The 14,218-nt window shown below is 39.3% G+C and overlaps 1 protein-coding gene across 1 annotated transcript in view; it reads left to right on the top strand.

Annotated features, from left to right (window-relative positions):
* The window catches only part of ITGA2 (integrin, alpha 2 (CD49B, alpha 2 subunit of VLA-2 receptor)), a 34,430-nt gene extending 20,736 nt beyond the window's left edge, over positions 1-13,694 (top strand). The window contains exons 11-22 of the mRNA XM_009876818.1: positions 1,696-1,841; positions 2,530-2,673; positions 4,766-4,969; positions 5,778-5,914; positions 7,348-7,487; positions 8,474-8,625; positions 8,880-8,990; positions 9,558-9,640; positions 10,599-10,740; positions 12,299-12,391; positions 13,432-13,508; positions 13,607-13,694. Coding sequence (XP_009875120.1) covers positions 1,696-1,841; positions 2,530-2,673; positions 4,766-4,969; positions 5,778-5,914; positions 7,348-7,487; positions 8,474-8,625; positions 8,880-8,990; positions 9,558-9,640; positions 10,599-10,740; positions 12,299-12,391; positions 13,432-13,508; positions 13,607-13,694 — 1,517 coding nt within the window. The remainder of the gene's footprint in view (positions 1-1,695; positions 1,842-2,529; positions 2,674-4,765; positions 4,970-5,777; positions 5,915-7,347; positions 7,488-8,473; positions 8,626-8,879; positions 8,991-9,557; positions 9,641-10,598; positions 10,741-12,298; positions 12,392-13,431; positions 13,509-13,606) is intronic.
* The last annotated feature ends 524 nt before the right edge of the window (positions 13,695-14,218 follow it).

Below are 14,218 nucleotides of genomic sequence, written 5' to 3' on the forward strand. Positions count from 1 at the left end.
TCTGTTTTAATATTTGCATGTACTTCCCAAATTACTGTGGACATGAAGTTGATTGACTTGCTCTTGTTTCATCTGTGCTCACTCTTTTCTTGGCCTTTCCGTGTTCTATTCATAGTTTTAGGAATATTACTGCAGTTTGACAGAGGTCGTAATTGTAACTCCCATATATTTTTTGATGCATGTTTTAGTGGCTAGATAAAGCTAGCAATTTTGGCCTCTTGATTTACTCAAATGCTTTCTACAAACCTACGATATGCCTGCTCTGGTGATTCATCCATTAATAGTGCCGCTACATGAAGCACCTATGACTTTCTTACTCTTGAAGTTATTTAATGAGATGCTGGTTTTGCAACTAACATGCTCCTCTCTATGGCTTAGCATTACTTGCATCCATACAGTGAATAAATAACCCAATGAGCAGTAGCTCATTTGCATGTGTGATCTCTTCAGACTTTCTGTTCCTCCCTTTTCTAGAATGATTCTTAAAAGGATGCTTTTAGCACGTCTCCAGGAGGCACTTTTAGATTATTGGCTTTAATGTTTTCGCTGCAGACGATGTTGTTGCGTTTTCTGTCCCTTCATTTCCCTTCCACCTCCTTCTGTCCTCCACTGAGAGCTCTCTGTATCACCTTTCTTTCACCACCTTGGGGAAGCCCAAGTCAGTGCTAGCACATCACAGCTTGCTAGATTGGCCCCAGTTCCACTTTGCAGCTTTTCACTTCAGATGGTTGTATTCTGCATCTATTAGGAACGTGTGGCCTTAACTTGCAGAACAAAATGTTGTTTTGTTGTTGCTTGTTAAACTTGTAGTCTCCAATGATGTTCTCTCCCTAGAAAAACAGTGTCTGAACACAAATTTGAATTAAAGCTGGTATATGTAATGACCAAAAGGCATAATCCTTTTAGACTGTGCTAGTCACATTGTCCTGCAGCTTGCTAAAGGCCTGCATAATCTGCCCAGTCACTGGTACTTTTCAGTTTAACAGCAGTCTTTATAATGGATGATTTTGTTTTCTTCTCTTAAAATAGATTTGCTCTAATGAAACTACAGAAATGTAAAATATGCATTAATGCTAGATTTATAGTGCTATAATACATGTTTAAAATATTTGCAGGTATTAAAAGATGTTTCCTGAAAGCAAGTAAGGTTAGAATAATGGGAATGAGGATTAAAATGTTCAAAGAAGTTCAATCAACCTAAGCCCTTAAGCTGACAAGCTGTTAATATAGCCTGTTCTATTCAGCCAGAGCACTGGGCTGTGGTTGGGTGAGCTGTGGGAAAATGCACTGCAAGCTTTGCAGAAGTTAGGTGTTCCTCCCTCGTTTGAAGGCTGGGCCAAATGTTTATCTCATGTTTCTCTTTATTTCTTCATTCCAAAGATACTCTTTGCACTCTTTTTCCTATATCTCATTCACAAGCATGACATTTTTGTGGTCTGTGTTTTACTGAATAGGCTGAACTGTTGTCCCTGCTGTTCTGCAAACCTGCTTCAGCTTGATCTGTGTCATTTGTTTGCTCCCGAAGAGTATTGCAAATTTTATGCATATGTGACAGCATAACTTCCCATCTCGAAGCATCGTTCTCTGCAGCTAACATACCAGCTTGACTCATCTCATGCGCCTTTATGGACAACCAATTGACGAGTTGTAGTTAATTGTCTCTCACACATGTTGAACACTGGCTTCTCTCCTCAGGTTATTCTGTTGCTGTGCTCTCAACTCAAACCTCTGTCTATTTTGTTGCGGGTGCACCAAGATCCAACTACACTGGCCGAGTAGTGGTTTATGATGTTGACAGCAATGGTAATATCACAACTGTGCAGTCCCAGAGAGGCGAGCAGGCAAGTACATTTTGGTCATGAACACAGATTGTGCAGGCATTTCTTTTTATTGATGTAGCTGTAAATTGCACTGCATTTGTTTTGAAAATTCTCTTTTTTTGCAGTGCATTTATAAGCCACTTGAACTTTCCTCTACCACTAGACTATTTTAGTAACAGTATTTTAGGAAGTCATCCAATTAGTGGTAAAAGATAATATACAAAGCTACTTAGTGTATCATTCTGTCAGCACTTTTAATTTGGGGAGACTCTGAATTTCACTCTGCCTGAGACTTTGTGAAGTAGATGACATCAAAAGATTTGGAAACTAATTTTCTTTTTCTCCATTTGGAAAGGAGCAGCAAGTTTAGATGGTTTTTGCTTTGCTTGTTTGTAAGATAAGTCTGAGAATAAATCGGAGATTGAGTAAATATAAAAATATAAAAATATACTTCCCATAGCTTATTATTATTGCTGAGTAGTAAAGCCATAGCAGCAGCTACAAGGCAAAAGTATTGGATGCATGATAAGGATATGATTCTTCAAACACTAGAGTACGTTATACAGTGATTTCATTCCAGTAGGCAGTTTCATTCGTTAGTATTGGACTATTTCTGTGTGTTAAGTTAAGGTTTTGGAGTCAGGTGCTAAAACATTAAGCTTTACAAAATCTACATACAAATATGACTCTCTCTTACTACTGATTTCAGATTGGGTCCTACTTTGGTAGCGTGGTGTGTTCAGTGGATGTCAACAGGGATTCTGTGACAGATGTGCTGCTTGTGGGTGCACCAATGTTTATGAATGACCTGAAGAAAGAGGAAGGGAGAGTATACGTGTTTTCCATCACAAAGGTAAGAATAGCACTGCAAGCAAAGCTGGAATCAGTTTCCTGCCTCTCCATCATAAGTGCTGATACTTTCATTTGCAGCTGGAGGGATTTACTCTTGTTCCGTGGACTACAGTTTTTTTGAGGAAAAAGCAATCCAAACGGCAGTAGTCTTAGCAGCAGTTTCTTTTCTGTTAAACCTGAGAGTGACCAGAAGAGTGATCCCTGGCCCCACAGCCAACTGGTGCAGCAGACTTGCTCAAGCTAGCATTGCTTAGGGCTAGCTTCTTTAAAAGCAGGCTGGCCATATGCTTGCTGGAATGCCTTTGGCCCTGGATCTCTTGATGGCCTCTAAGTTACTGTTTAGTGTATCTTGTTCAAAGCGTTAGAAGTACTGCAAGTGGTGTTTTTTAATGAGAAACAGAACATGTGCTTTTCCTGGGCTGTGGCATAAGGGCAGGGGTGAGTGGTGCCAAGCCAGCCCTAGGAGACTGTGGATGGAGCTCTTCCCAGTGCGATCTCGCCCATTCTGCTTTTCAGGAGCAGCTGCAAGCTTTCCCCAAAACCACTTGTGCATGTAATCTGGGAGTAAGCCAGCTGGAACAGACCAAAATGGAATCAATAGGCAAGTTAGTAGCTAAGCACTATTAGTGACCAGAGGCCTGCTGCTCCAGGTGGCTCCTTGGTCCTGGTTTTAGGCACTGTACACAAATATAACACAAAGTTGACCATTTCTCTGAAAAACTTAGCTTGAGGCTTTTGCTATGTAATCGTCATTTGATTTTGCAAATCTGTTCAAGACCTAACTATTCCCTGTACAGTTCTAAAAAATGCTCTTCTGCCGTTTTTCTGCATTATTTCATAGACTTGCTTGCTATTGCTTATGTTGTCTCCTCTGTTCAGTGGACCTATGTTATTTTTCTGATGCTGTTATTTGACTGTGCTTTTTACTCAGACCTGTAGTAGGTATTTTCAGAGTATCTGTGTTAAGTCCTGATGCCTCTGGCACTTCTGAACAGTCTCTCAATCACTGGATGTCTGGATATGCAAAGTAAGTCAATACCTGCCATCCATCAGAAAGAACAGAACATGGACTTTTTACTAGGTAAATTGCAATCAAGTAAGTAGAGAGGAATGACCACCTTCTTCAGAAACAGCTCAAAATCAGAGCATCCTGGAGCAACAGGAAGCTGTACTCTGAGGCAGTTTCAAAGTAGATGGAGGTGCTGGTAGTCGTACCGCTGGCAGATAATATTGGTCTTTGTGACTGTGAAATTAGACACAAAATATGGCAGAAAAGAAAGGTAAAAGGATTTTTTTATATTTTGAAAATGGAATAAATTGGAAGACTATTTGTACAACTTCTAGTCTTTGTCAAATGTTTGGTTAAAAATTATCTAAAAGTTAAGAATAATGAAAATTATTCTTCTTTTTTTAAGAACCTGGATTTGTGCAACTATCTGTATTGCACAAGTAATACTTTTCTCATCATTTTTAATAAATAACTTTGCTGGTATTTCTAAATTTTTAAGGAAAGTGCGATAACTGAGGTTAAAGATGAGAATGATATTTGCCAGAGAGTTGAATTTAAAGTAGTGTAAATGTGATTATTTAGCTATAAAGATCTTCAGTCTTTCTTTCTCTGTTGGCACAGGAGAGGTCAGGAGTTTAGCATTTGGACACATGTTTTTTGCATTAGTTTAGTTAGGAAATTCCATTTCTGTTTCAAAGAATTATGTCTAGTTACATAATTTCCATTCCCCCCCCCCTTACAAACTGGTAATCCAAAACTGGACTGTGTTTTTCAATGTATTGTGAAACTTTTAGAACAGTCAGATGAGGACAGTGAGAGCATTTAAGCTTCATACATATGGTTATATTTGCTGCTAGTGCTTTGCATAGCATGCTTTGATTTTGCTGTGTAATGCTTGCCAAGACTCTGAGGCATAATGCAAACTGAATGGGCAATACAATGGGGAAGGAATTTAGGGCTGAGCAGTCCATCGGGAATGTACTGGAAAAGAGAAACAAAAAACAATGCACGTAGATACTGCCTCTACATCTAATCTGGTGCAATGATGGCTGTGTTTTTGCTTTTTCTTTTTTCTTTTTTTAAGGGACTTCTGGATCAACAAGAACTCTTGGAAGGTCCACAGGGGTCAGAAAACGCTCGCTTTGGATCGGCAATCACAGCGCTTGTAGACATTGATTTGGATGGCTTTAATGATGTTGTAATAGGTGCACCACTGGAAAACCAAAACTCTGGAGCAGTTTACATTTACAATGGATTTCAAAAGACTATACGTACCAAATATTCTCAGGTAAATAATTTTGTTGAATAATGCTGTACTCAGTGCCTTTAGATCTGCTGGAGAAAAACAGAAGGATTTTCTATCTTTTAATTGGCTACTGATTCATCCTCTTAAATGAGTACTGTTATTCTCATGGCTTTTTTTAAGTTTTGTCCCTCTCTTTACTTCAGCTGTCAGCATGCCCTGATTGATGTGGCTGTGCTTAAAACTGAAGCAAATAGAGGAAAAGGACTTGCAAGATGCTTCATCTGAGCCTTTTACAATTTTTGATGCTTGCATAAGAAGTCAGCTAATTTCATACAAGTTTTTTGACACCTGTTATTCAGGTTTTTTAGAGTTCATGTACAGCAATGAAGGTCAGATAAATCCCAGCTCTGTAAATTATAAGTATGTGTTATTCAAGGAAAAGACTTTCAAGGGTCTTTGCATATCCTGTATGCTAATTTAATGGTAATTTTAATGCCACTTTCCATGCAGGCTTTCTGTTTGCAGAAAGTATTTGTTAGAAGTCCTGTTAAGCTTCATATTCTCTCGAGTTGCTCAATGTGAGAAGGAAAAAGTTTCCATTAAGTACTAGCTGGCATACAGCAGTCAGTTAGTTGATCTAGTCCCAAGACAGAAAAATCTAGTCCATTGTCTGTTCCAACAGGGGAAGAAAAAGTGCTTAAAAGCATCTGAGAAGGCATCTACAAAAGCATTTTGTTTAAACAATGCATTACGTATACAGCGAGTATCAGTGATAATCTGTTGCTTAGGCTGCTATCTACAGACTTAAGCACGCATGTGGCAAACTCAGTAAACAACCTTTCTTTTCCAGAAAATTTTAGGATCAGATGCTGCTTTTGGACAACAGCTCCAGTTCTTTGGAAGATCAGTAGATGGCCATAGAGACTTAGATGACGATGGCATTACTGACGTATCAGTTGGTGCTGATGGAAATGTGGTTCTGCTATGGTCGGTAAACTCTTTTAGATAGGACATGCCTAACTATTCAGATGGAAGTTGAGCATTTAGTTAATCAAAAAGCAGAACAAACAAACCAAAAAGCTTTTTCCTTCCAAGTGATCAAACTAGCACACTTAACTGCCTCATCTCTCCTATCATAGTTAGCTGAAAAACAGCATTAGACTAAAACAGCGTTAGACTAAATGTCTTTTAAGCATGAATCACCAAACCATCGAAAGCCAGGGCAGTGTGGGGGGCAGAGCCAGGGAGTGTGGGGGGAAGCTGGGCAGTGGGGGCTGCCAGGAGGTGCTGGGGCAGGGATGGGGAGGGCCTGGAGGCACCCCTGGCCTGCTAATGCTGTGCAGACATGTGATCCGGAGCAGGGAAATGGGGCTTGCTTGAGAGTATTTGTAACAGCAGGTTCTGCTTCACTAGGTGCAGTGTAATTTTGATAGCTCTGCCTGAGACAGATGAAACAACCTGCATGACCTTTACTGGCTGGTAGGCTGGTACAGGGGCGAGAGTTTTCCTGCGGGGTAAGGACAGAGAGCAGAGAGAGTTGGCACTTACTTTTGGCAAGAAACCCATCTTTTCTGGCATGTGGCCTTTGCCAGAGAAATCTGAGTACTTTTACAAAATGAAGAAGAAAGGCTTTGCAGAACCCATATCTTCTGCCTCCTTAAGTATCATATATTTTCCACTGCTTGGTTAAGGAGTGAAATTAAAATGCATCTTGCATTCGTATCTGTTGCCTGTCTTCTCACCTGAGGCTCCCCATTGTAAGAAGAAAAACATCACTAACTTGCTACCTATTTTATAATGAAACAAGATTGTTAAAAATAAATGGTCAGTTTGGACTTTTGACCCACAACAGAACTGCTGCTGGTGGGAGTGACAGTAAAGAAAATTATGCTCCTTGGAGTACCAGCATTTATTTAAATTCAATTAATGAAGATGCTTGTTTTTCTTTCACTCTGGCATTTGGTCTGATTAATGAATTTCGGTTTTGATTAGAGTGTTTGTTTTTACATGCAGGGTTCCTTTGAAACTGTTCTTCAAAATCTTGATTAATTACATAAAAGTTGTTTCTCTGAAAAATAAGATTATTAATTAAAAAATTGCCCATCGTCATCTTCCCAGAGGAGATGAGTAACTTCTCTGAAGGGGAGGAAGGTTACTTAGTGGGAAAACAGGAGAAAGGCTTTGTTCTCTGTTACATTAAGGGAAGGATTGGAGCATTAGGATTATCCATTAATTTGAAATGATAAGTTATTTCTTGTCATTACTTAAAGCTACTGTATCAAAGAAAAATAATTCTGCTGATACCATTAAAGGATGTTTACACTGGAAGCAAAAAAAATTATGTTACATTTACAGACAACAACTTCTACATTACCTAGTGCTCTTGAAAATCGCACATAACCTTATAAAATTTTTTTTAGGTCAAGAAGCATTGCAAATGTGTCCATAATTGCCTCATTTAAACCTGATAAAATCAGTCTGCTGAACAAGAACACAGAAATAACTGTCAAAATATGTTTTCGGGCTACATTTAGACCTGCTAAGAGAAATAATCAAGTGGGTAAGAGTATTTCAATGACTTGTCTTACATTAATTTATTCAAAAGTCCATTATTCAAATGAGTAGTGGAATTTCTAAAAATATATTAGACTGAATGTCAAGAAAGGCATAATCAGTATAAAACAAGTGCATGAAAAAGTGGTTTTCCTACTACTATCATTCGTTCCAGAATCTTTGAAAAGTGAGGAATTAACAGCATAAAAGGGTGCTGTATCCTTACTGTTCAGCAAACCCCAGAAATTTCATTATTGAGAAGCTGATTTTTTCAACCTACTGTTTTCAACAGCAGACTGCAGACTTTTCTTCTCATTTCAGGGAAGGAAAAGAATTTTAAAATAATCCATAGACTCAGTGCAGATGTCATTGGGAATAAGCTCTCCTTTTCAGGGCACAGGAGTGCACCAAATATTTCTGAGACCAGCCCTGGCCTCTCGTGGAACTATTTAGTTAAACATCATGGATAACATCAGTCGGACTGCTTCAGTGCTATGTATAGTGCCTTTAGGAACTCAAGATTATGAGCTATAAAAAAGTGAACCTCCACAGCGTGTTAGTCATCATATGAACAGAAGAGGACAGAAATTATTATGTGATTGAAGAGAAGATGCAGATTCTTTATAGTCTCCTCAGAGTTCAGGAATATTGTTGCAAGGCCCCTTTATCTAGCATAATCCAGGCCCTGATGACTGGCTTCTTGCCTGAGCTGCAGCCTCACTCATCTGCAGTGAAGACTGGATTGATTGCCATTTAATGTGCTCTCTGTGGATGAGAACTTACGTCAGGATTTAAACCTGTTTGACTGCTTTGGAAAACACAAGAGAATTTTATTTTGCATTTAGAGTCTGCTCTGTGTTTAGCAAGCTACAAAAAATTCAAATATTTAGAGTGGTTCGGAAAGCCTGGTCAGTCAGTCTGTAATGTTGAGCGAAGTAATGAGGTCATGGTCAATCATACTGAGCAGAAAATGTACTGTTATTCTTCTTGTAGCTATAAAGTACAATGCAACATTGGATGCAGATCTCCAGTCCTCTAGAGTGACTTCTAGAGGATTGTTCAAACAAAATAATGAAAGGTACATGCAGAGGGATCTCGTGGTACGTTATGTGGAGAGTTGTGTTCAAGACGTCTTCAGTGTACAAGTAAGTGCAGTTGCAAGCAGTCTTGTCTGACAAAAACGATAAGAGGAAGACTGATGAATTTTATGTCTGTCACATTAATTTCATGCATAGTTTACTCGGTGATTCACACTTCAGTCAAGAAATTAAGCTTTCTACTATTGCTTCTTCTTTAGAGCAAGTATGATTTTATTATGCATTCTCAGTTTACAGTGTAATTACCAATTTTACCCTGTTTGCTGTGCTGACATCTCTCATCTGAACCATGTGTTTTACAGGAACCTTCTGATGCAGTGAATTCACTTAGTCTGCGCATTGACATTGGCCTTACAAATCCTGGTTCCAGCCCTGTCCTTGATATATATTCTCCTGTATCTGTGGCCTATAGTGTAAGTGTGAGAAATACTATCACAAAATGCATGGCTATACACATGTCCACAATGTGTGGCGCCCACAAACACCAAAGATGTATGTGCAAGTGAAAACTGGTGTTGTAGTTAAGTCACTGGGAGAGTCCTGGCAGGAGTGTCCCCACGTTCCTTTCATACCTCTGTCTGTTTTGCATGGCCTTGCTCACATGTGCACCCACCAGGGCCTAAAGAGCATGTTGGTTGAGTCGCATCACACTGTTGATGTGAACTTGTAGTTGATGCCAAAGGTTAGTTTATCTTACAATAAAAGAGTACATAAAAGACAGATGGAACCCCTTTGATTACATCATATTTGTTGTGGGTTAACAGCAGCCTGCCTGCAACATTCTTAAAGATCAGCTGTCATGTAGTAACATGTTACTCAGTGTTAACTTGTTCATGTGTCAGTTTTTAATGCCCTTCAGAGGGATTTTCTTATCTGCAAATCAAGAATATACTTCACCTCAAAGGTGTTTGCACTTTATTGACTGTAGATAATTTCAAAGTTGAGCCTTGTCATTCAGGAAATGTTTTTGGTTTTCACAGATTCCTTTTATTAAAGACTGTGGTGAAGATGAACTTTGTGTCTGTGATCTTGTTCTGAATGTTCAGCGGAAGGCGGATGATGGGTAAGAGCTGGATCAATGGAATTGTTCACTATCATTTAATGTCTGTAATAGAATCATAGAATCATAGAACGGCCTAGGCTGGAAGGGACCTTAGAGATCATTTAATCAAACCTCCCTGTCATGGGCAGGGATGCCTTTCAACTAGATCAGGCAACACACGAGGACCAAACGGGGATCGAACCTGTGACCTTGGTTAGGTTGAGTGTTTTCACCAGTTGGTTTGTCTTTAGGCTTTGGATGCATTTCTGCATGAGAATGCCTTTCTAGTTCAACATCTACTTAGAAACAGCAGAGATAAGAAAAGCAGTAACATTTCTGTCTAAATAACTAAAAAATGAAAAAGAGGCGTGATAGAAACACAGATATAGAAGTCTTGTCAATTTAGACAAACCCAAGTTTGTCTCATCCTTGGGGATGAGGACACTGTATTCAGAAGAATCATGTCTGTCTGGCTGCTGTTGGGAAATGGAGCCCACTGAGAGAGCAGCAGCGGCTGCAGCAGCTGTCTCCCCTCCTGCCAGGAGCAGTGAGGATCCTGCAGCAGGCTGTGCCACCCTGGGAGCTGAAGTCAGCCATTTGGGCACCACATATTCCAAATCCGTATGTAGATATACACAGATGTGTATGGTGCACAAAGAGACAGGGCTGCCTCTTCTTGGAGCTGCCATCCAGGTCTGCTGCCCACTCTGTGCCCACCTTCCCAGGGTAGGGCCCTTGAAAAGTCAGAAAAGCGACTTTGACCATACATAATCAAGATCCTGCACCTTGGGAAGACACCAGTTCCATTCCATTTTAAGAAACACAATTACAGTTTCTTATGTCAGTGCTTAAATGCGTAGAACATAGGAAATGTCTTGCTGTGCTTGTTATTTGTTGTTGGCTACGGGCAACACATTTTCATGATCCACAGCTCTTCTAGTACCTCTGTTTACAACAATGGACTTTTATTTTCGAACAGCAAACAGCAGTTTGTTGTCAGCAGCAAAAACAGAAGACTAACATTCAACGTGAAATTGAGAAATAAAAAGGAAAATGCCTATAACACCAGAGTCCAGGCTACATTTTCGGACAACTTGTTTTTTGCTTCATCATCTTTACCGGTATGTGATACCCAGCTTTACTGTTTCTGATATTGCTGCTGATTTTTGAGGTTCTCAGAGAAATACATTATTTTTTAGTTTCTAGTAGTGCCTATCCCAGGAAAGAATCTTTGTGCATACCTCTCTCACAGTTTATTTTCTTCAGCATACCAGTTTATCTCAGTCAAGGAGAGAGACTGCAAACTTAGTGTAAAAGCTGGCAACACGTTCAGTTTGACCTCAACTCAGTGTTTCAGTCATCTCTTCCTCACTTTAGGCCTTGGCACCTCCATCTTCTGCTTGACTCCCAACAACATGCCTGAATGCAGTTGCTGTGCCACAGGGAATTTGTATTTGATAAATGAAGCATGCAGCATTGATGATGTGGCCTTAAAGCACAGACTTTGGATTTAGAAATAGTGTTTCTGCCAAGGCCATGTGTTTCAGTGAGACAGTTAATCAGATCAAAATGATTGCTATACCAGAAGCTCTTCTTGTAATGAATTTCATCTTAGAAAAGGGAGAAGAAAGGAATTATACATATTGTTTTAGGGAATGCAGTAAATCTTTAATCTCAGCTGTTGCTCCCAAGCGATTCATGAAGGATGAAATCCAGACTTGAGTACTTGGTTTATGTGGCTACTGGAAATGTGTATAATAATCCTAGGGGTGAAATCCAGAGCAACCCCTGTACTGAAGGGAGAGAAGCATTCATCACTGCCCAAGAGCAACATTCTCCTGAACAGTGAACTGGCAGAAGTACTCCACACAGTGCTCAAGGTGCCTCTTTACCTCCCCACCCTGTTGTGCAGCAAAATGGCTCATTCCACTCAAGCCAAAATACCACACTGGAGCTAGGATTTTCTTTGGCTTTAAAAGCCCATGCACTTAGAACTATTTCAGCCTGCAAGTAATGTTTGTGACCAAAAATGTGCCTGCTTCAAAGGAGGCAGAAAAGCGTAAGGTGAGAATGCATGGATGTTGTTTTGCTGTGTTGTTCTTTTTTGTATCGTAATTGATGAATGCTAGATCTCTGCTAGGGGTCAGTACATTTTAACAAATTCTTTTCAAATTGATAACAACTGGCTATGGTCTATGAGTTTGTAGAATGATGGCATGCAAAATATTCTGCAGAGTAGTATTACGTATTACAGATTTTTCTACAAGAAGTATGATATGGTAGAGTTCCCCTTTGCACACTAACATCTACAGTAAGAGTAGTTAACTGGCACTGAAGTCATGTAAATATGCCTGCAAAAGTTCTGTAAAAAAGCACGGTGGAAGTTAATGATGGAGGTGACCGGTACTCCCTAGTCTATATTCCTTCTTCCAAGCCCAGCATAAAATTCTAACAAGATCATTACAGCTCGCAAGAAATGGCTTGTCACATCTTTCTCTTACCTGTAGCCCTGCCTATGCCCCATCCATCTGCTGCATCTCTAGGAATTACTGTCCTGACACCTGTTTGTACTAGTCCTTAGTGTAATACATGCCCTGTTGAAGCTACAGACTGAGAACTTCCTTTCTTCTTCATGAAAACCTGATATTAAGATGACTTTTTTGTCTGTTTCCTCTGCAGAGTGATGGGACTGAAGTCTCGTGTCAGACAGGAACAGCACAAAGTACAGTCATTTGCCAAATAAGTTATCCTGTTTTCAAAACAGGACAACAGGTACAGCTAATGTGTTTAAATAACCTTGAATGATACCCAAACACTTCTGTTGTTGTGTTCCCCCTAAATCTACATTTAATGTTGGTGAAGATTTCTTAGATTTGGCAACAGTTAACTTCCTTTTGGGTTTCAGAGGCATTAAAGGATGCAAACTAAGGGCTAAGCTTTTGTGACTCCTTGCCAGGTTAAAGCAAGAAAGGCTCTTGAAGCACATTTTTCCCTACCCACAGTTTTCAAATGCTGCTGTGTCTTTGCAACTCTTGGAAAGTGAGGGCTGGGCACAGAAGCGGAAAGGGTCGTGTGTAGCTATCTGGGAACTGAGCACAATTCCCATCAAACTCCCTCCCGGGGTACATCTTGCTCTGTGAATTTCCTCTCCCCAAGAAAGCTGTATTGCTTTGAGACAAGATAGGTGACCCACACAGCCCTACAGAGTATCGTTACATCTTTTTTCCCATTACTGTAAATCTTGGGTTATCCATGTTTTTATGGAATCTCTTCTTCCGCAAGAGCAGAAGAGAAACAGGCTTCCAGCCTCCCAGCAGTCAACTGGAGCAATAAGAAACTTGCTCAAAAGAATTGACACGTGACATTCTGCGGTGGGAGAGCACAGTAAAAACAAAATAAATTACATATAACAAGTTAAGTTTCTGAATCTTGAATGGCATTGGTCAAAGTGGACCTATTGGAACACAAAGATGAGAGTAAATACAAAGCTTCTGATAGTGCTAATGTTTAAAAGCATGCAACTGAAGCAATCCTAAACACCTTTTGATGCAGCTTGTAGCTAGTTACACACAATTTCAAAATGCAGATAGCTCATGTTTAAGTAACAATGCCAGTTTGCAGGGGAAAGCAAGAACAAAGCAATTTTGGAATTTTATAAAGTACTGAAATATTAGACAGAAATTGATGGAGAATTCAGATAGTGAGGGCAAGTGTGGATCATTGCACATATGAATAATTACGTTGCTATTGAGAAGTCCTTTGGATATTGTACCATCAGCTCATTTACTGTGTGTTCCTTGTCTCTTCCATAGGTATCCTTTGATATTAGTTTTGATTTTAACCTGAAAAATCTTCAGAATGTGGCAGTTTTAAGTTTTCATGCATTGAGGTAAAGTATATAATCATATGAAAGCAAGTTAGGTATTAATACCTTATTTGTATAAAATAATATTCTAACATCTGACATAAATGTGTTTTGATGAACAGTGAAAGTAAGGAAGAACAAGAACTGGACAACCAGGTCAGCTTATCAATTCCTTTGCGATATGATGCAGAAATTCATTTCACAAGGTAAGATGAATAACATAAACACTGTCATTTTACCAAGGCATTTTAATGTAGTAAGCCTTGAAGAGACACTGAAAAGATAGTGACATTTTGTTTTCATTTTGGAAGTCACAATCCCCGCTTCATGTTCTTCCAATAATTTTACGTGTAAGAAATTAGGAAATGTGTTATAAGAATTGTGGATCTGTGTTTACCCCTGCACAGTTGTTACAGATGCTCATGTGAACAGAAGTGGTATAAAAAAACTTAATGCTTATGGTTTTGATAATACTGTTTGCATATACTATATATTAAGGTTGGACCTGTGGGCTTAAATGTAGTGACATTGGATCACATCTGGAGTTGAAGTGATTAAATAAGCTCTGGTGATTTGTGATGCACTGTTTCAGCAATTAGTCTCTTACTGTTTCAAACAAGTGTGATTTCAGTAACAGTTTAAATTAGAACTGAAACAAAAATACACTGGTTTGACTCTTGGATAAAGACAGGATATTTTACTTTTCATCAAAGAAAATATATGCTTATCTTTCC

The sequence above is a fragment of the Apaloderma vittatum genome, unplaced genomic scaffold (genome assembly GCF_000703405.1).
Source record: "Apaloderma vittatum isolate BGI_N311 unplaced genomic scaffold, ASM70340v1 scaffold16949, whole genome shotgun sequence".
NCBI lineage: Eukaryota > Metazoa > Chordata > Aves > Trogoniformes > Trogonidae > Apaloderma > Apaloderma vittatum.